Source organism: Dama dama, chromosome 4 (assembly GCF_033118175.1).
Source record: "Dama dama isolate Ldn47 chromosome 4, ASM3311817v1, whole genome shotgun sequence".
Classification (NCBI taxonomy): Eukaryota; Metazoa; Chordata; class Mammalia; order Artiodactyla; family Cervidae; genus Dama; species Dama dama.
In genome coordinates this window covers 65,458,713-65,479,588 of record NC_083684.1, presented here as the reverse complement: position 1 = coordinate 65,479,588, position 20,876 = coordinate 65,458,713, and the positions used below count along the sequence as shown (strand labels likewise).

The following is a 20,876-nucleotide window of genomic DNA, read 5'->3' as shown; positions in this document are numbered from 1 at the left end:
TGAACCACACCTAGTGAAGTCAGCCACTTCATCTTACTGATTTCTTTGCAGAGACCATCATGAAAGTCTAAGAAAGCTTTAAGAATTTAAAACTTTAAGGAAATAAAGAACAATAATGTGACGTTCCCAAGAAAATTCAAGTGATTAAACACACTGAAGATAATGGGCCATTACCACACATGTGATTAAGTTTCAACATACTTAATTATTCTGCTGTAATATCGTAGGTTAGTGCTGGAGAACTGAAGATTTATTCCTCAAATGAATTCTCTCTTCTATGATCTGCTGTAAGAACTGTCACAAAAGATGGCCAAAGTCATTACAATTGTAAGGATTCTCTCCAATATGAAGTTTTGGGGTGGGGGGAAATCTTGAAGAAATGTTTTCTTAAACACATTTCCAAATTTGTTATAGTGTACAGTTTCTGACACACATGAATCACTTCATTATGCCCACGGTGTGAATAGTTCATGGAGCAGACTACACAACATTCATTATCTGTCCAAGTCTGCTCTCCATATATATCCTCTCACGTTCCACAGTTTTGATCTTTTGAGTTAAAGCTTCAGTGTGCACATTACTTTTGTATGGTTTCTTGGAAAGACATATATTCTGAAGTCTAGTGTACTCTGAACCCTCCAGAAAGCCCTTGCCTGTCCATTTCCAAGACTCCCCTTCACTATGGAGTCCTGTCTAACACTTCAACTCAAGGTGAAAATTTTCCCACTCCCATTGCATTTGAGCATTGCTCCAGAATGTTCCCAAACTTGGATGTTTGGTAAAATCCTTCCCGCAAATATTACATTTGTGTGGTGTAACTCCAGGATATATATTCTTACACACCTAAAGAGTGAGCAGTAACTGTGAAAACTTCCAGAAAGCATAAACTAAAGTATAAAACTGCCAAAGTATAAAGTATGTTGTGAATCCTGAGTTTAAGGCAGTACCTAAAGGTCTTGCCATATTCTGCACACTGGTAAAGTTCTCTCTAGTATGGATCATCTGAGGACTAGTGCAATATGAGCCCAAGTAAAGGTTTTACACACTCATGTCATTTGTAAGCTTTCTCTCCAGAATGACTTCTTTACTGAATCCTGACTTAGGATTATTGTCTAAAAGCCCTGACACACTCATTACATTGACATAATTTCTATCCAGTGTGAATATTCTCAAGAAGCCTAAGGTGTAAACACCTGACAAAAGCCTGGACATACTGATTGCATTCGGATGGTCTCTCCAGTCCATCACCTGATGTCTTTTGAGGCCTGAATGCCACCTGAAGGATTTGCCACACTCTTACATTTGTGTCTCTGCATTATGAATTCTCTGCTGATGGGAAAGATGAGACCTGTTATTGAAGCCCTGACCACACACAGTATATTTACATGATTTCCTCCAAAGATTGGAGGGACAGAATGCTCTAAATGTATGGATTCTCACCAGTATGAATTTTCTCATGTTTTGTAAATAACTGAATGGCTTCCAAAAGACTTACCACATTCACCATGTGGGTAAGATTTCCATTCAGAATTAATTACGTGATGGTTAGTTATGTCTGAACACAGAACCAAAGCTTTGTCCCACCTACCACATTCATGAGGTTTCCTCTCTTTTGACTTTTCTGAGGGTCAAAAAGTTGATATACTTTATGACTGAAGGGTTTGTCATACAAATTCCACTTACGTGGTTTCCCTCCTGTATGAGCTGCCCAACGGTCAGCTGAGGCTGAACATGAACTAGAAGCTTTACCGTATTTCTTTCATTTGTATGGTTTCTATACAGTATGAATTCTTTGGTTAATTATAAGGCCTGAACTCTGACTAAATGCTTTGCTACACTCATTACATCTGCACTAAAATGTTTCTCATAATTGTTGTATTTGTAACATTTTTCTCCACTATGAATTATCTGATTTCTCAGATGGTCATTTTGAGCACTGCCCACATACATCACATTTCTATGCTGTCTATCCTGTATGAACTGCATGATGGTGAGGCTAGCTGTGCAGTAAAACGTTTGTCAGAATGGTTACATTTGTAAGGTTTCTCTCCAGTATGAATTCTCCAACGAACTGCAAGGTTTGCATTTAAAGGCCTTGCCACTGAGATCACATTTACATGGTTTCTCTCCAGTATGAATTCTCTGATGAAATGCAAGGTTTGCTGTTTGACTAAAGGCCTTGCCACATAGATCATTATTTATATGGTTTCTCTCCAATGTGTTTCCAATGAACTGCAGAGACCTGGAACTGAAGACTTTGCCACATAAATAACCTTTCTACACTTTTCCTCCTGTATGAACTGCCTGATGGCAATTTAAGGATGACTGTGCACTAAAATGTTTGTCCCAATTGTTTTACTTGTAAGGTTTCTCTCCAGTATGAATTCTCTGATGAAATGCAAGGTTTGAATTTTGACTAAAGGCCTGTCCACATACATCACATTTACATGGTTTCTCACCAGTATGAACTCTCCGATGAACTACAAGGCCTGAACTTCGACTAAAGGCCTTTCCACACATATCACATTTATATGGTTTCTCTCCAGTATGAACTCTCCAATGAACTACAAGCCTTGCATTTACACTAAAGGCCTTGCCACACACATCACATTTATATGGTTTCTCTCCAGTATGAACTCTCTGATGAAGTACAAGCCTTGCATTTACACTAAAGGCCTTGCCATATACATCACATTTATATGGCTTCTCTCCAGTATGAATTCTCCAATGAATTACAAGTTTTGACTTTTGAGTATAGCCACAGCCACATACTTCACATGTATATGGTTTCTCTCCAGTATGAAGGGTCTGATGAACTGTACACCTTGCTTTTTGACTAAAGGCCTTTCCACACAGATCACATTTATATGGTCTCTCTCCAGTCTGTGCTCTCTGATGAACTACAAGCTTTGAATTTAGTCTAAAGGCCTTGCCACACAGATCACATTTATATGGTTTCTCTCCAGTATGTACTCTCCGATGAACTACAAGCCTTGAATTTAAAGTAAAGGCCTTGCCACATAGATCACATTTATATGGTTTTTCTCCAGTATGCATTCTCCAATGAATTACAAGTATTGACTTTTGAGTATAGCCATGGCCACATACATCACATATATATGGTTTCTCTCCAGTATGAAGGGTCTGATGAAGTACATGGCTTTCTTTGCGAGTAAAGGTCTTTCCACACACATCACATTTATATGGTTTCTCTGCAGTATGAACTCACTGATGATGTTGAAGGTATGTACACTGTTTAAAGCAGTTGCCACACACATTACATTTATATGGTTTCTCTCCAGTATGAACTCTCCAATGAATTCCAAGGTGTGACTTTCGAATGTAGCCACAGCCACATACTTCATATGTATACGGTTTCTCTCCAGTACGAAGGGTCTGATGAACCGTACACCTTGCTTTTCGACTAAAGGCCTTTCCACACACATCACATTTATATGGTTTCCCTCCAGTATGAACTCACCAATGATGTTGAAGGTTGTTGGGGTCTTTAATGGACTGGAACCTTGTGGTACGGAGTCGACGATAAGAAAGTGAAAGAGAAAAAGAGGCTGATATCCCTTGGTTTACGCAGAGGACCAATAAAGTCCTTGACACAGGATTTGCATCACTCACGAAGGCACCAGGCGCCCTCTCGAGGGGGTCTTAGAAGCCCGGGCAGAAAAGTGAGCACGACAGGTCTCGACGCTCCAGAGAGTCAGCCAGAAAAAGAGAGAGAGAGAGAGAGAGAGAGAGAGACAAAAAAGACCCGGGGACCTAAGCTCTGATGGAGCAAAGGTGCTTTAATGATTTTTCTATGAGTATATATAGGCTGCAGTACAAGAAACTTCTTTTGGGAATGATAGAGATCAGAAAACCAAATGTACAGCAACCATTACCAAGGGAACAAGGGGTAATGTTAGTCACAAGGTCAGGAGACAATCCATATCTCAAGAAAGGGGAAGGAGATTAAGCTGTTTCTCCTAAGGAGAATGTTTACTAAAGGAGACTCATGCTTGCCTCACACAATGATCTCAGTCCCTGGGAGCAGCATGCTGTTCCGCTTGAAGAGGGACAAAGGACTCATGAGAGACAGCACGTAGGAATCCTCCCGTCAAACATTCCCTGACAGAAGGTGTGTATGCTGTTTAAAGCAGTGGCCACATACATCACATTTATATGGTTTCTCTCCAGTATGATTTCTCTGATGAACTACAAGGGTTGATTTATCATTAAAAGCCTTAGACCATATGTTACATTTATATGCTTTTCTTTCTGTATGGATCCTTTGATGTCTAGTGAGTTCTGAGTCCTGAAGAAAAGTCATGTTACACTTATTACAACTGTAAGTTTTTTTCTTGTGTCCTTTCTGGTCTGGTCCCAGATCTGAGGGATGCATAACAGCACTCTCACGTTTATGAGAATTGCCTTTACGGACACTACGAGTTCTCTGAGGTGGCAAACCTGAGGCGCTACTGTTGATATTTGCCACAACCTGACTACATTCAGAAACTGTCCCTTCAGATTCAAGAATCTGCAACTGATCTTGAAAGCCTGATCCATGCCTTTCAACAGGCTTATTTCCTGCATCACTTCTACTACCATGACCTCTTCTATCAGTGAGATTTTTGTTATGGGATATAGAGGTCCCTCTGTCATTTCTTTCATTATCTGTCCACAGACACTCTTCGATTTCATGGCTTATGGCTCTTCCAAACACCACTCTTTGAAAAATTTCTTCTTTACCACTGTTTCCTTTTGCCTGTAATTTCTTGATCATACGTATTTGAGACAAATCTACAAAATGTAAAAACCATATGCATTCAATTCATAAATAAATTGTTTCATGCTGAATACATGGTATTATACCAAAAGGCATATCCATACTGAACAGAATTATGCATTTTCCCAATGATAATCTTAAAAGTATCTGAAACACTAAACAAATAGAACTCTTTAAAAGTGAAAGAGCAATCACATGTAATCCAAATTAATTTTAGGGTAGCCTAGGAGAAGGAAATGGCAAACCATTCCAGTGTTCTTGCCTGGAGAATCCCGGGGACGGGGGAGCCTGGTGGGCTGCCGTCTATGGGATCACACAGAGTCAGACACAACTGAAGTGACTTAGCAGCAGCAGCAGCAGCTTCAAAGATACAGTCAGACATATTAATGTTTCCCAAACTCATGTCAGTTCTCAGAGAAAAGGGTATTTTCACACCATGACTTCTAAACTCATTCTACGTGGTAGTAAACACACTGCTGTCTCATAATTGAGGAGAAAATATAGCATATTGTACACACTTTATGCATACTTATACCTAAGTAAACAGTAAAGAACAGACAGACATCTTAATGCTGTTTGTTTTGTCTTATGAAACCTGGATGTTCCTAAGCCTGGGGCTGGGTTGGTCAGCGCCTCTTTGAACAATCTCAAGGGTGAACAATCTCAAGATTCGTGTCCTAACTTATCTATGGTGCTGCAAGCCTTGCACTCGCAGCAGGCAGTCAGGGTACTCACAGTCAGGGTGTGTCCAGGCAGGTTGGAGGCAAGCACAGAGGAATGCACTGCTTTGTCTTGAAGCCTAAACAGGACTATTTATTTAATTTCTCTAACACCCTGGTGGCCGCATGGTAAAAAGTTAGCTTGCCGATGCAGGAGACATGGGTTCAATCCTTGTTCTGAGAAGATCTCACATGCAAGGGAGCAACTAAGCTGATGAAGGACAGATACCGAGCCTGTGGAGTGAAACTACTGAAGCCCGTGTGCCTACAGCTGGTGTTCCACAACAAAAGGAGCCACCGCAACGAGAAGCCATGCACCCTGCAAGCAGAGAGCAGCCCCCACTTGTCTCAAATAGAGAAATGGCCACACAGGAAACAGACCCAGCACAGCCAAAAAAAAAAAAAAAAAAACCCAAAGCCCTTGCCTTTGTCTCTGTGGGCACTACAGCACCACCGGAGGGTGATGTACATTTCACACGTCAAAGAACAGAGCAGGAAGTTGAGGAGAAGAAAAATCTCCTCTGAGAGTTCACAAATACTAAATATCTGTTTTCTCACAGAACTCTTCACACTTCGAGAGTTTCCCAAACATGATAAATGGTGCGGCTTCCTCTCTGTCCTTGTGACAGCTGACCTGGGATCACATTGTTGATCCTTTCCCACTCATCTGATTTTCTCCTACTAGCACCTCATTCTCCACAATCCAGGGATCTTTCTCATGCTACAAAAATAGAGTTATGATTCAGGTCAGAATCAGAAATTCCTGCTCAGAAGAAATGTCATATATTTGGCTTCTTCCAGAATCCAAACTTTCTTTTTTAAAATAAATGCATTTGCTACCTTTAATAATTTTGTTTATTGTTTTATTTTGGCTGGAGTGAGTGATCATTGCTGCCTGGACTTTTCCCCAAGTTTGGCAAGTAGGGGTTACTCTCTAGTTGCAGTGTTTGAGCATCTCATTTGCTTTGCCTTCTCCTGGGTGCATGAGCTTCAGTAGTTGTCCCATATGGGCTCAGGAATCACAGCTTCCAGGCTCTAAAGTACTGCTTTAGTAGTTCTGGCCCACGGGCCTAGCTGCTCTGTGACGTGGGATCTTCCAGACCAGGGATCGAAACTGTGTCTCCTGCAACGGCAGGTGGGAAATCCCGGCTCTTTTGTCATTCAAGAAGTGAGGACATTATGATGAACAGAAAAATATTTCACAAATTACTTTACTATTTGCCTTCTTCTGAATGCACAGGGAACAGTATAATATACAGTATAGTATGTATCAGGTATCTAGTTCCTTTCCAAGAGTTAGTGAACCAAGAACACAGGGGTATAAAACAGGCAACTGGATATTTCAAAGTTTGAAATCAGCTTTATAAACACTCAAGCTTTGGAAAAACTCCTTGTGTATCACACAGTGGGCAGGTCACCAGAAGGAAAGACAAGTTTGAACTCCTGATGCCAATCACAAAGCTGAGTGAACAAGGTTTTCAGTTCAGTCAAGAAAAACAGGGCTCCCAAAAGACAGCGAGGGAAAATGCAGAGATACCCCAAAGTAGATCCCTATTTCAGAGGGAAGTGATCCTTACCCACAGACAGCAGGTTCCTGAGGGTCTCTACCATCACGTCCTTGTACAAGGTCCTTTGGGCAGGGTCCAGACATTCCCACTCCTCGGGAGTGAAATCTATGAACACATCCTTGAATGGCAACTGTGCCTGAAATGAAAACACATTTCACCAACGGGCCCTGCAGAGGATTCTTAGTTTCACAGAGAAGGAGAAGAAGTGAGACAGGTAAGGTCAATTCAGCTGAAGCAATATTCTCATAGATCCATGCAAATCTATATGGGGCAAATGGTTGCTCTCTAATTTAATTTCCTGTTTTTTCATAAGATGATGATATCCTCCAATCAACATGAATTCATCATGGGTGTGGACAAGACATGAAAAACATACAAATTACAATCAACAGTGGGTTTTTGATTCAGAAGTGTTACATTTGACAAACTGAGTGACATTCACTGTCTAGATGAGTTACAGCAAGACTGGTGTCTTCAGAGACAACAAAGTCCACAGCGGCTTTAAAAGAACACAGGCTGTGATAAGGATGTCATCATCATACTGACGAGAGATGTCTCAACACTTCATACACACTAAGCATTACTCTAAAGACTTTACCCATATGAACTTGTCATCAACATAACAGCACGTTAGAGAAAGATCTGTGTCCATCTTACTGGGGAGAAAACTCTGTCACTCTAAGAAATAGCTCTGATCAAACAGTTAAGAAATGAGGCAACAGCACCTGAGCTCAGGTGGTTGGGAGAGACAACTGAACCTAAGGAATCAAAGAGTTAAGTAACAGTATAAAAGACCATCCACAGAGAGTCCCCTGTGAATACCTGAAACACATTCAAGGGAGCTGAAGTGCAATGGGACAGCATAAATGATCACTGAACAGGGTCACCCCCTCTACCTCCCAATGCACACAATGTCAATAATCTGACTACTATTTACATTATTCATGTGATGAGGTAGAAAATATTAAAGGCCATGGAATACACACTTAAGATACAACTGCAACTGCTCTAAGCATAAACCATATTTATGAGATGGTTTTTTAATAAAATCATGGAGTTATATATCCATGCACTCATGCATGCACATGAAAACACACAATTGATTGAAACAAGAAGAGTTGTCTTTATTTTTTTCTTTCATTCAATCAAAATTTAGTGAGCATCAACTCTGTGTCCCGAACTGGGAATACAGCAGTGAACATGACGGAGCTTACAATCTAGCAGCCAGCCACCCAATTAGATCCATAATTTTAACATTACTATTGTTATATGTGCTCTGAAACAGGCCTGGTGCTAAGACAAGATTTAACAGAAAGTCTTGACCTACATCGATAAATCAGACAAGGTCTCTGTGAGGAAGAAACACTTAGGATTGGCAAGGTTGGAAATGGAAGTTTTGTAAGCAGAGAGAACAGCCTGAGTGCCAGCTCTGAGGCAGGAAGATATTTACTAAACAGAAAACCAGCCAGTGTGACTGCAACATAGGGAAAGAAGATGGGGTGATGCCAGGTAGAGGCTGATTTCTGCAAGGCCTATAAACTGAGCACGTTATTTCAAAAGCAACTGGACATCACTTAAGAATCTGCAGGGAAAGTTAGAGATTTAGGGTTGTTTTTCAGCACTCACTCTGCTATGTGAGGAGGCTGTTGTTCAGTTGGCTCCGTCACGTCAGACTCTTTGGGACGCCATGGACTGTAACCTGCCAGGCTCCTCTGTCCATGGGATTCTCCAGGCAAGAAAACTGGAGTGGGTGGCCATTCCCTTCTCCTGTTCATGTGTATTTTGGCATCTTTTGGACATTAAAAATGAATCAAATGTATTTCAGTAAGTTTGTTAATATGCTGTTTCCTTTTTACAGCTTATTTGGTTTGTTTATGCTGGGCCTTCGTTGCTGTGATCCAGCTCTCTCTACTTGTGGCTGCATTGCATGGAGTTGTGTCTGCAGTGCCCAGGCTTCTCATTGCAGTGGCTTCTCTTGTTTCGGAAGACAAGCTCAAGCATGCGGGCTTCAGTAGTTAAGGATTCTGGGCTCCAGAGCACAGCTTCAGCAGTTGTTGGGCATGGGCTTAGTTGCTCTGCGGTATCTTCCAGGAATTGGGATGGAACCTATATACCCTACATTGGCAGACACATTGCAATCCACTGTATCACCAGGGACGTCCTCAACATTATCTTATACTATTAAAAACATAAAAAGTAGTACAAGCAGAAAATAATACACAAAATACTTTAACGCCAATCTGTATAAAATACCTGTATTTAAAAATAATTTGAGGGCTTCCCTGGTAGCTCAGTGGTAAAGAGTCCACTGACCAACATAAGAAACACAGGTTGTTGTCTGCTCCGCTAAGATCCCACATGCTGAGGGGCAACTAATCCTGTGAGTCTTAATTTCTAAGCCAGAGCTCCAGAGCCCAGGAGGTGAAACTACTGAAGTCAGTGCACTCTAGAGGCTGGGCTGCAAGACAAGAGAAGCCACGGCAATGAGAAGTCCGCACACTGCAACTAGAGAGTGGCCACCACTCATCAGAATTAGATGAAAGCCATTACAGCAATGAAGAGTCAGTATAGCAAATAAATATGTTTAAAAAATAATAATGTGATTTTATTCTTAATTTTAGGTATACAGTTATTAACATAACTCAGAGTTTACTATTTTATCCCAATAATAAAACATTAAATCAAGATTAGTAAAGTTGGGGAATTCCCTGGAGGTCCAGTGGTTAAGATTCCACACTTCCACTGAAGGGTTTTGGGTTGAGCCACTACTCAGGGAACTAAATCCTGCAAGCTGCACTGTGCAGCTAAAAAAGAAAGAACAAAAATTAGCAAACTATATTTCATAGTTTAAATGAGATGATGTAATGGAACAATCTCTAGCCCTGAGGTCTTTTTCTGGTTTTTCCATTCAATTCTGAAACACTAGGATTTTCAAGGAGGTCCTCATTTAGTTTTAAATGTACTATAAAAAGTGAGAATTAATTTCTCCTGGTTAGTTCCTTTTTCCAGATTTTACCACATACTCTGCATACGAACCCCTGACTCCAAGGGCAGCTTCTTTACCCTGGTTGACGGAGAGCAGACAGCGCATCCAGATGGGCCCTAAGCAATCCCTGCTGCCCAACAGCACTGAGACCCCGTCTCCAACCCGTGGGTGAGAAGCCCTGCCCAGGATGGTGCCCAGGGGAACCTCCTCACAAGGGCCAGGTCACCGGCTCATGGGGACATGGGATCTAAGTGGAGACGACAGGCCCTGCGGGAAGGGCCCGGGTGAGTGTGCACATGCAGGAGTCAGACAGGACACTCCAGAGTCAGACACGATTAGCGAGTCCAGAGAAGGGCATTTCAGGAAGGACAGGCTGAATATGACCTCACCTGAGAAAGAGCCATGCCTGACTCCTTTTCTTTCCTCTTCCTCAACTTCAGGGCTTCCTCAGGCAACACAAGTCTTCAGAGGTCTATCATGAAAGTGAAAACATGCTGTTTAATGCTTAGAGTCAACACATCCCCTTCCTGAGCCCCAACCACACACACAGGGAAGACCTCACCATGAGGGACACACAGTCCCCTGGGCCCACTGTCTCAGGAGGGACTTAGGACAGGCAACTCCAGCACAGAGACCAACACAGGACTTTCCCACACTTTCCTTGGATCACTCTGCCCTCCTGGTGAGGCCTCATGCACACAGCAGCAGGGGCACCTCCGCTGACCCCACGATGCCCTTCAGGTCACACAGCAGGCCCTGGTCCAGTCCCACTCTGAGCAGAGTGCCCTCCCCTCCCCCAGGGCCTGATCTCAGTCTCAGAAGTGGAGGGTAAGAGCCCTGGTGCTCAATGCAGGATCCAGATCGGAATCACCTGCGGCTCTGTGCACATTCCTGGGGCGAGGCCCCACACGAGATCCTGAGGAGCGTGTCTGATGGGGGAGGGGTACAAAACATGCCCGGGCAAAATGCCTCACGATCTCATGTGAAGCCTGGGTTGAGCACGAGTGAAGGATTAAGCCCAGGCCACCTCCCACTTTCTTCTTTTCCAGCTTTACTGAGACTAACGAGAAGGGTTATGTGTACATATTCCATACACCATGTGATCACGTGACACGTGTACACTGTGAAATACTTATCACAATCCACAAACCAACACATCCATCACCTCCAAATTCCTATGTTCTGTGTGTGGTGACAACGCTGACGACGTACTCTCCTGACAAACTCCCAGCATGCAGTAACAGAATAAGATTAACTACAGTCAGCGTGCTGCACACACTTCCCCAGGACGCACTCATTTTACAACTCAAAGTCTCTACCTTTTGACCAACATCTCCCCATCTTCCCCACCTCCCAACCCAGATAACCACCATTCCACCGTCTGGTACTAGTGAGTTTCACATTTTTACATTTCACATATAAGCAAGCACATACAACATCAGTCTTACCCTGTCTAATTCACTTATCATAATATCTCTACATTCATCCAAGCTGTCCTAAGTGACAAAAATCTCCATCTTTACAGGAAGGGATAAGAAACCCTTCCTCAATGATTAATGCAAAGAAATAGAGGAAAACAATAGAATGGGAAAGACTAGAGATCTCTTCAAGAAAATTAGATACCAAGGGAACATTTCATGCAAAGTTGGGCATAATAAAGGACAGAAATTGTATGGATCTAATAGAAGCAGAAGATATTAAGAAGAGGTGGCAAGAATACACAGAAGAACTGTACAAAAAAGATCTTCATGACCCAGATAACCATGATGGTGTGACCACTCACCCAGAGCAAGACATCCTGGAATGCAAAGTCAAGTGAGCCTTAGGAAGCACCACTACGAACAAAGGTAGTGGAGGTGATGGAATTCCAGTTGAGGTATTTCAAATCCTAAAAGATGATGCTGTGGAGGTGCTGCACTCAATACCCCAGCAAATCTGGAAAACTCAGCAGTGGCCACAGGACTGGAAAAGTTCAGTTTCCATTCCAATCTCAAAGAAAGGCAATGCCAAATAATGTTCAAACTACCGCACAATTGCACTCAGCTCACACGCTAGAAGAGTAATGCTAAAAGTTCTCCAAGCCAGGCTTCAACAGTATGTGAACTGTCAACTTCCAGATGTTCAAGTTGGATTTAGAAAAGGCAGAGGAAAAAAAGAAAAAAGAAAAGGCAGAGGAACCAGAGATCAAATTGCCAACATCCACTGGATCATCGAAAAAGCAAGAGAGTTCCAGAAAAACATCTATTTCTGCTTTATTGACTATGCCAAAGCCTTTGACTGTGTGGATCACAACAAACTGTGGAAAAATCTAAAAGAGATGGGAATACCAGACCACCTGACCTGCCTCCTGAGAAATCTGTATGCAGGTCAAGAGGCAACAGTTAGAACTGGACATGGAATAACAGACTGGTTCCAAACTGGGAAAGGAGTTCATTAAGGCTGCCTACTATTACCCTGCTTATTTAACTTACATGCAGAGCACATCATGCGAAATGCTGGGCTGGATGAAGCACAAGCTGGAATCAAGATTGCTGGGAGAAATTATCAATAACCTCAGATATGCACATGACACCACCCTTATGGCAGAAAGTGAAGAAGAACTAAAGAGTCTCTTGATGAAAATGAGAGAGTAAAAAAGTTCGCTTAAAACTCAACATTCAGAAAATTAACATAATGGCATCCGGTTCCATCACTTCATGGAATATAGCTGGGGATACACTGACAGACTTTATTGTTGGGGGCTCCCAAGATCACTGCAGATGATGACTGCAGCAATGAAATTAAAAGATGCTTGCTCCTTGGAAGAAAACCTATGACCAACCTAGACAGCATATTAAAAAGCAGAGCTATTACTTTACCAAGAAAGGTCCATCTAGTCAAAGCTATGGTTTTTCCGGTAGTCATGTATGGATGTGAGAGTTGGAGTATAAAGAAAGCTGAGTACTGAAAAATTGATGCTTTTCAACTGTGGTGTTGGAAAAGACCCTTGAGAGTCCCTTGGACAGCAAGGAGATCCAACCAGTCAATCCTAAAGAAAATCAGTCCTGACTATTCATTGGAAGTAATGATGCTAAAGCTGAAACTCCAATACTTTGGCCACCTGATGCAAAGAACCAAGTCATTGGCAAAAACCCTGATGCTCGGAAAGACTGAAGGTGGGAGAAGGGGATAACAGAGGATGAGATGGTTGGATGGCATCACCGAGGTGATGGACATGAGTTTGAGTAAGTTCCAGGAGTTGGTAATAGAAAGGGAAGCCTGACGTGCTGCAGTCCCTGAGGAGGCAGAGTCAGACATGGCTGAGTAACTGAACTGAACTGAGTATGTCATTACAAATATGTGTGTATATTTGCCTGGATGTATGTTACCAATGAGGACTTCCCTGGAAGCTCAGAGGGCAAAGAATCTGCCAGCAATGCAGAAGACCCAGATTTGATCCCTTGGTTGGAGAGATCCCCTGGAGAAGGGAATGGTAACCCACTCCAGTATTCTTGCCTAGAGAATTCCATGGACAGAGGAAACTGGCAGGGTACAGTCCCTGGGTTCGCAAAGAGTCTGACATGACTGAGTGACTAACACTTACACTTACATGTTTTCAACCTGGATCCTGGGGCTCTTTAATCAATAGAAATAGTTATGAGACCAGAGAAGAATTTCAAGAAAGGCTTTATTGGGACTCTTGCTGCAGTAAAAAGAGACAGAAAAAGAAGTGTGTGTCCCTGCTCCTCCCAAAAAGGGGGGTGAGCTGATCCCTTTGGTTAAGGCTGGAAGGAAGCTGAGGTGATCTGCCCCGCCTCGGGACCCCTGGTGGTGCTGTGAGCAGGGATCACGGGAAGTGACGTGCTTTTGCTTCTGGAGCCTCAGAAATATGCTTGGTTTGTGGTCCTTTTACTTATTGTTCAGAATTGCTGTCCGCTCATGCATGTGGTTATAGTGTCTTTGTTCAATTATACTTTGTGGTTTGTTGCCCGAGAAGATGTTCGTCCAGGTGGAAGAACTGCAGTAAAAGGTCCCAGGACCCAGGCTGTCTCATACACACATCATGGTTTCATTATCCACTCGGCCAAGAACAGACACTCAGGTTGTTTCTACAACAGATGGCTGTTGTGAATCATACAGTATGGGTTACGGGCGCGCAGGTTACTCCTTCAAAATACTGATTTTTGCACAGGACTTCCCTGGTGGTCCAGTGGTTAAGAACCTGCCTAGCTCTGTGGGGGATGTGGGTTCAATCGCTGGTCGGGGAATCAAGATCCCACAGGATGCGGAGCAACTAAGCCTGAGCACCACACTAGTATGTCAGTGCACCGAAACCAAAGATCCTGCAGGACACAGGGGAAGCCAAATATATAAACATTTTTTAAAATTTTGCTTTTCTTAGATATATAAGTAGAAGTGAGATTGTGCAATCCTATGCATGTTCTATTTTTAATCTTTGGGTAACTCCGTACTGTTTTCCATGTACCATTTACATTCCCATCAACCATTTTAAACCAGTAACTCTATTGTGCATGTACATGGAAGACGCCCAAGATCTGTAAAGACACTGAGAGAACAGCAGAGGAATCCAATGCGCTGGCAGCAACAAATAGCAGCTGCATCATCTCCAGAATAAGCCTCTGTAATACAGGTTGCTGTGGAGCTGATAACCCTCGGATTCTAAGAACAATCCTTTACTGCATCATGCGCAAGTCTTCTGCCTTCAAAGCTGAGGCCCAGCTATTACCCTTTGAGGCTGAAAGAAACTTCCAAACCTACATCTGGGCCAACACACTCCCCAGAGACCCAGTAATAATCCACCCATCCTGCTATGCAATCCCCAGAAGGTTCCAAGCCTTAACAACTCCTGTGTTAATGATGGAATAATACACACGAAGACACCCAAACACCAACGAGACTCAAGACATCTTATCAATCACAGTGACCCCAGCAGCCCCAAACTGTCATCACCAAAATCTAATAATACAAGACAGATGTGTATGCTGATGCACACACCCCAGTGCAACTTCAACATCTTCCAAGGAACACGTCAATCTCTCTTTTTCTACCTTCCATTTGAAATCTTCCTCATTAGCAACTCAAACTAACAGAGAAACTATAGGTAATCCACAAAGTGATCTCTGGAATTTTAACAACAGTTAACCTATGGGTCTGATTCTCGCCCTCCCTAAAGACCCCAGAGAATCCACTGTGTGGAGGGGATGCTGTGGGACACCTCCTGGATCCCGCCCCCCTTCTCTGCGACCATTGTGCCCATCCTCCTGCACCCAGACCTCCCCGTGGGGTCAGCTCAGGCCTTGCTTCTAACACACTGCAGGGTAATAGTCCTCTTCCAAATTCCACTTCCTTCCTTCCTTCAGAGGTGTGATAACATGTTTCCCAAAGGAACCCAGTCATGCAAACCTCAGTCACAGTATCTGTGTCCCAGGGAAACTGAGCTAAGATATTATGGCACGCCCACCATTCCACGCAGCCCACAATTGGCCATGAGCCCATATCCAGGTCCTCCAGGTAGAATTGAGACCACCTTTATCAACAGTTCCACACACCCCGTGATCACACAAGTATGAATGTCTCTCTCTCACACACACACATACACACACACCCTAATTCACTGGGTTCATCCAGAGGCCTATTCTTGCTCCCACAACCCTCCTGGAGACTCGGAAAAGCTCCCCCTCACTTTCCCCCATTTTTCTACCTCTTCATGCATGGTTGAAGAAGAGGGCTAAACAGCAGAGACCAAGCGCATGAGCATCTCAACAGAGTTGCACACAAGCTGCAAATCCAAGGATACTCGGCACTCAGTACAGAGACCAAGGAGCTGGCCCTCCTGGGAAAACCTGCTAGCAACTTGGGACATCAGAAAGTTTTATAGGCCTTTGAGATTTGGTTGGATTGAGCTCAGTGAAGAGTTAACAAAGATAGAGAGACCCCAGTCTCATTGACCCCTGTTCTCCCCAGTGAGAGCTAACTGGAAGATATCCCAGATCTTTAAGGGCGGGGGGGGGGGGGGACTCCTTCATAGCCCCTTGGATTCCAAACCTTCTGGCCGCTCTAACCACAGTAAACTCAGCATCCCCTGCTCTGAGCAGATAAACTGCTGGAAGGCAGAGCTGCTGGCCAAGATGGCAACTGGTCCCTCGGTGGACAGAGCTTAGAAGACCTGGGGACTGCAGCTGAGCAGTGACACAGCAGACTAAAACATGGGGACACCTCAAGACACTAGATCTATCGGGCGCATTAGGACTCCCCACATCTTTTTGCTTTTCAGTAATTAAGTGTCCACATGGGGTAAGGATCAATTAGAGTTGAAATGTCCAGAACAGATACGGGAACCATCATCATCTACCCTGTCCCCTCTGTCTCCCCTGAGAATTCTTCAGCCCAACCCACATTCCCAGTCCTCACCCCCAGAGTGAGATGCTGTGAGCATCCAGGGAGGAAGAGGAATACGGTGCATCCTTCAATGAAGGGAAAAGAAGAAAGACTTCAAACAGTCAAAGGACAAGGGCATTTCTGATGAAGGTGATCAATATAGAGGCAGTAAACCAGGTTAATGTGACAGAGAATATCAGAAGGAGGTGGGCAGACCTCGCTGGCCTAGACCTGAAGGAACAGAAAGAGCAAGGGCCATGGTGATTAATGACCAAAGGCAGGTGTAGAAACTAAGATCCGAGACAGAGAAGGCTTTGGTATCTATGAACAAGGACTAAGTGAATGTGAGCAGGACAGACTGACCATGAGAACGGGGTAGGCTCCCAGGATGAGGCTGGAGACTCTGGCAGTGACCTGAGGAGTCAGGATGCTGCCCTGAGAACACAGGGAAGCCAGAGGAGGTGGGTGGCCTCCCTGCATATTGGCCCTTATTCACAGAAGACGTCTGCTGATAACCTATCTCACTCTAACCTATGTTCTTGCTTCTATCCTACTGTTGTCCTTTTTCATTTTGCAAAACTGGGACCCATTTCAAATTCTAATAACAACTGGGCTCTCCCTCCAAGAACTGCCACACACAGTCACACACCCAATTTGGCCAATCATTTCAGAGGGCACTGTTGCTCAGATCCTGGACCTGAGGGAAACAGCATCAGATCACCTCATTGCTCACTAGTTACCAGATCACATAAAAGAGAAGAAAATGGAATATCAGACTAACTGCTAAAATTAGGTCGTGACACTTGATATAAAAGATCACTGACATTTTTAAACTAAGTACTCATAGAAACAGTCTGTATCTATTTACTAGTTACCAAAAAAATGCTTTGAAAATATAACATCAAGAAGAAACAGTAAATGGGCCTCAAATAAACATGAAACAAACCTAAAGTGAATCAGCTTGTTAAAAATTTTTCCACTGAAGAATTATGGTGTCAAGTGAAAAGAAAAACATTTGAGAATATAGCATACTTAGAAAACAATGACATGACTTCATTACAGGAGGGCAAAAAATCTTATTTCAGAAGTGAATAATTCTTTACAAGAAAGTCGGTATTGAATGATCAAATCTATCCCAAGCTACAAAAAGAATTAAATGTAAAGAAAGGAGAAAGCAAAATGGAAAATGATCACAAAGAACATATTTAATGTTCCTGGAGAAGGCACCACGTAGTAAGAGAGTCAGTCAGTTCTATACTTGGATGCTATCTTTTAATACAAATAATTACAAAATGCACAAGCCTTACAGACAGAAGTTTTGCAATTCTCATCCGTATAATTTAAAGAAACAAGTTTTACATTTATTAGATCCTAAAGCCAAAAATCAATGTGGTGGTTTTGTCACTAAGTTGTGTCAGACTCTTGCGATCCCATGGACTGTAGCCCGCCAGGCTCTTCTGTCCATGGGATTCTCCAGGCGAGAATACTGGAGTGGGTTGCCATTTCTTCTCCAGAAGATCTTCCCCACCCGGAAATTGAACTCGGGTCTCTTGCATTGCAGGCAGATTCTTTACCGACTGAGCTATGACGGAAGTCAAAAATCGATGTATCACGACTTCATAATCCTTATCCAATCAATTCAGCACGCTCCTGAATCTAGTCCCCTGCCCCACCTGCACACTAGATGTTTCCACTTCATTTAGTTTATCTGTTTCCCTACTTCTTTCTCTGTTTCCCTTCCTCTTCTCCTCTGCTCTCCTGCTGTGCCTGTCCTCCTGTATACTTCTTCCCTGACTCCCATCCGGCCTCTCTCTGCCATCTGTTCCCTGTAAAATGCTTCTAATCCAACCTCCTTGACGATCCTAAATCTCCATGAATTTCTGCCTTTCTTCCTCCATCTCTGCCCTCCCTTCCTCCCAACTCTCTGGCACCCCCAAGTGGCTATGCTTCCTTTCACCTTCCTTTCTTTCTCAGCTTCTCCAATTACTGCATGTGAGTGAAAGAGGCTCAGTCCTGTCTCTTTGCGACCCCATGGCTGTAGTCCGTGGAATTCTCCAGATCAGAATACTGGAGTGGGTAGCTGGTCCCTTCTCCAGGGGATCTTCCCAACCCAGGGATCGAACCCAGGTCTCCCGCACTGCCAGCGGATTCTTTACTAGCTGAGCCATGAGGGAAGCCCAATCACTAGGAGTCCCCTTTCTCTTCCAGCAGGATATTGCTCTGTAAGCCAAGGTTCCAACTCTTGTATCCCCTTTCCGCGCTGTCTGTGAACCGTCTCTCCACTGTCGCCTTCTTTGGGACCCCTGATTTACAGCCCCTCTACTTGAAGGTATAGAGGGGTCGGCAGAGGATCAGATGGTTGGTTAGATAGCATCCCTGGGCTCAATGAACATGAATTTGAGCAAACTCTGAGAGATACAGGGGTCGCAAAGACTCGGACTGAACACCACTTTCCTATTTTGCTCACCTTTAACTCTCCGGAGATCCTGCTTTTCCCTAAACTTCTGTCCTTGCCTACCCGCAACCTTCAAGACCTACTCTCCTTCATGTTGCCGTCTCTTCGCAAGTTCTTCACCAATCCTCTTCATTGTCATAGGTTCTTCTTCAGGCTTTTTTCAGTTTTCTATTTCTCTTGAAGTCGATGTCTTTGCTTCTCATGACACCCCACCCCCACCATTTACGGGAATGGCGGCTGAATAAGAAGTCCTCCTCCTGCAAAAGCCAAAAATCCAGCTGGTGGAATTTGGGATGGAAGAACCAGGGGGGTCAAGTGGCTGGCCCAGGACACCCACCCCGACACAGGGTCAGGGGAAAGGTCACTATGAAGGCAAGGCCCGAGGAGATATGTGGGCTGGGAGGGAGTGGGTCTCAGGAGCAGGGCGCGATCCTCAGAATCCTAGGACCTGGGAGAGCATGCGGCCTTCAGGGGCCGAGGCTGAGGACCGCGGAGCGTAAATACCCACCTCGTGAAAGAGAATTTTATGCGGTGCAGGAAGTGCAGAGGGGGCCGTAAACGGTATTAAGGTGCAAGGAGGTGCGAAACGCAGCGTTTCAGAGTTCCAAAAGCAGGAACGGGCTTCAGTGCGGACTTTAAACCAAAAGGAAGGCGCCCCTTCGCCGCTCCCGGACACCTCTGAATTTGCTGGGGTTGCCTGGGCGGGCGCGGGGTTTAGAGTCAGTAGAGACCCTCAGACCCGCGGTACGGAGGGAAGCCAAGCGACAGCGGCACGTGTGACCAAGAGAGAGAGAAACTCACGTTGCGCTGAGACAGCTGCACCGCCGGCTCTCCGCTTCAGGATGTGGGAAGCTGCGCTGGCGGGCAGTGAAAAGGCGGGGCGGCCCGGGGAAGCGGAAACAAGCTGTCAGGGTGCGGGCCTTGGAGGGAAGCCTGGTCTGCCTTGCAGCTTGGGAAGGTGAGGCGGGCCCCCTCCGGGCCGAACAATTTAATAGTGTAATCTCTGAGGAAGGTGACGGCAGGAAACTAAAAGACATCTGCTTCCTGGAAGGGAAGTTAAAAAGCAAAGGCATCACATTGACAACAAAGGTCCCTATGCTCAAAATAATGTAACGTTAGTCGCTCACTCGTGACCGACTCTTTGCGACCCCATGGAGTTGGACTCCTCTGTCCGGCAGGCTCCTCTGTCCCGGGAATTCTCCAGGCAAGAATACTAGAGTGGGTGGCTATTTCCTTCTCCAGGGGATCTTCCTGACCCACAGATCAAACCATGTCTCCTGCAATGCAGGCACATTCTTTACTGTCTGAGCCACCAGGGAAGCCCAGATATAATGTAAGTGCTATATAAATAGTTGCCATGAGTGGCAAATTCAAGTTGTGTTTTTTGGAATATCATGGAATTTTTTCCCCAAATATTTTCCATGCTTCGATTGAATCCATGGATATGCAGATACGAAAGGTCGACTGTATTTTCTTCTCTCCAAATATCAAATTCCTAGCAAATATGTAGTATCATATACAGTCTCAAATTAATTTTCTGGTTTTTTTTTTTTGTTGTTGTTGTTGTTTGATTTTGCTTTAACCTGTCACGTAACATACTGCCGTTGAGTCTTTGGATGTAGCCTCTAACCAAAAACAGCTGCACATGGTAACCCTCTGTAGGAGAGGTGTAAATAGGTAAGGAGACAATTTTGTGGACCATTTTTAAAACATGATAAATGGCATTATCAACATTATTCATGGTTTAAATATTATATATACATTACAGATCATCTCCATTTCAACAATTATGTAAGGGGAACATTAGAAAATAAAAATTTTATAATGTTCTTATGGACTTCCCTGGTGGCTCAGATGGTAAAGCATCTGCCTACAATGTGGGAGACACAGGTTCAATCCCTGGGTTGGGAAGATCCTCTGGAGAAGGAAATGGCAACCCACTCCAATACTTTTGCCTTGAAAATCCCATGGACGGGGGAGCGCTGTAGGC

The 20,876-nt window shown here is 43.9% G+C and overlaps 2 protein-coding genes across 2 annotated transcripts; both read right to left on the bottom strand.

Moving 5' to 3' along the window:
• Positions 1–262: 262 nt before the first annotated feature.
• LOC133055171 (zinc finger protein 239-like) lies at positions 263–3,446 on the bottom strand. Its single transcript, XM_061140608.1, has 2 exons — positions 3,374–3,446; positions 263–3,212 (listed from the first exon to the last, which is right to left on the bottom strand). Exons 1-2 carry the CDS (start codon positions 3,444–3,446, stop codon positions 2,356–2,358), a joined length of 930 nt encoding a protein of 309 aa, XP_060996591.1. The 3' UTR covers positions 263–2,355.
• On the bottom strand, positions 3,204–20,132 carry LOC133054774 (zinc finger protein 665-like). Its single transcript, XM_061140082.1, has 5 exons — positions 19,688–20,132; positions 18,899–19,143; positions 10,443–10,525; positions 7,077–7,203; positions 3,204–4,794 (listed from the first exon to the last, which is right to left on the bottom strand). The coding sequence occupies exons 3-5, from the start codon at positions 10,455–10,457 to the stop codon at positions 4,112–4,114; spliced, it is 825 nt and encodes a 274-aa protein (XP_060996065.1). The 5' UTR covers positions 10,458–10,525; positions 18,899–19,143; positions 19,688–20,132; the 3' UTR covers positions 3,204–4,111.
• Positions 20,133–20,876: the final 744 nt, after the last annotated feature.

Coding starts and splice junctions, on each gene's coding strand:
- LOC133055171 (XM_061140608.1), bottom strand. CDS start 3,446: ATGTGTGTGGAAAGGCCTTTAGTCGAAAAGCAAGGTGTACGGTTCATC. Junction 3,213..3,373: donor CTTCGTACTGGAGAGAAACC/GTATACATATGA, acceptor TTCATACTGCAG/AGAAACCATATAAATGTGAT.
- LOC133054774 (XM_061140082.1), bottom strand. Junction 4,795..7,076: donor CAGGAACCTGCTGTCTGTGG/GTAAGGATCACT, acceptor TACATTTTGTAG/ATTTGTCTCAAATACGTATG.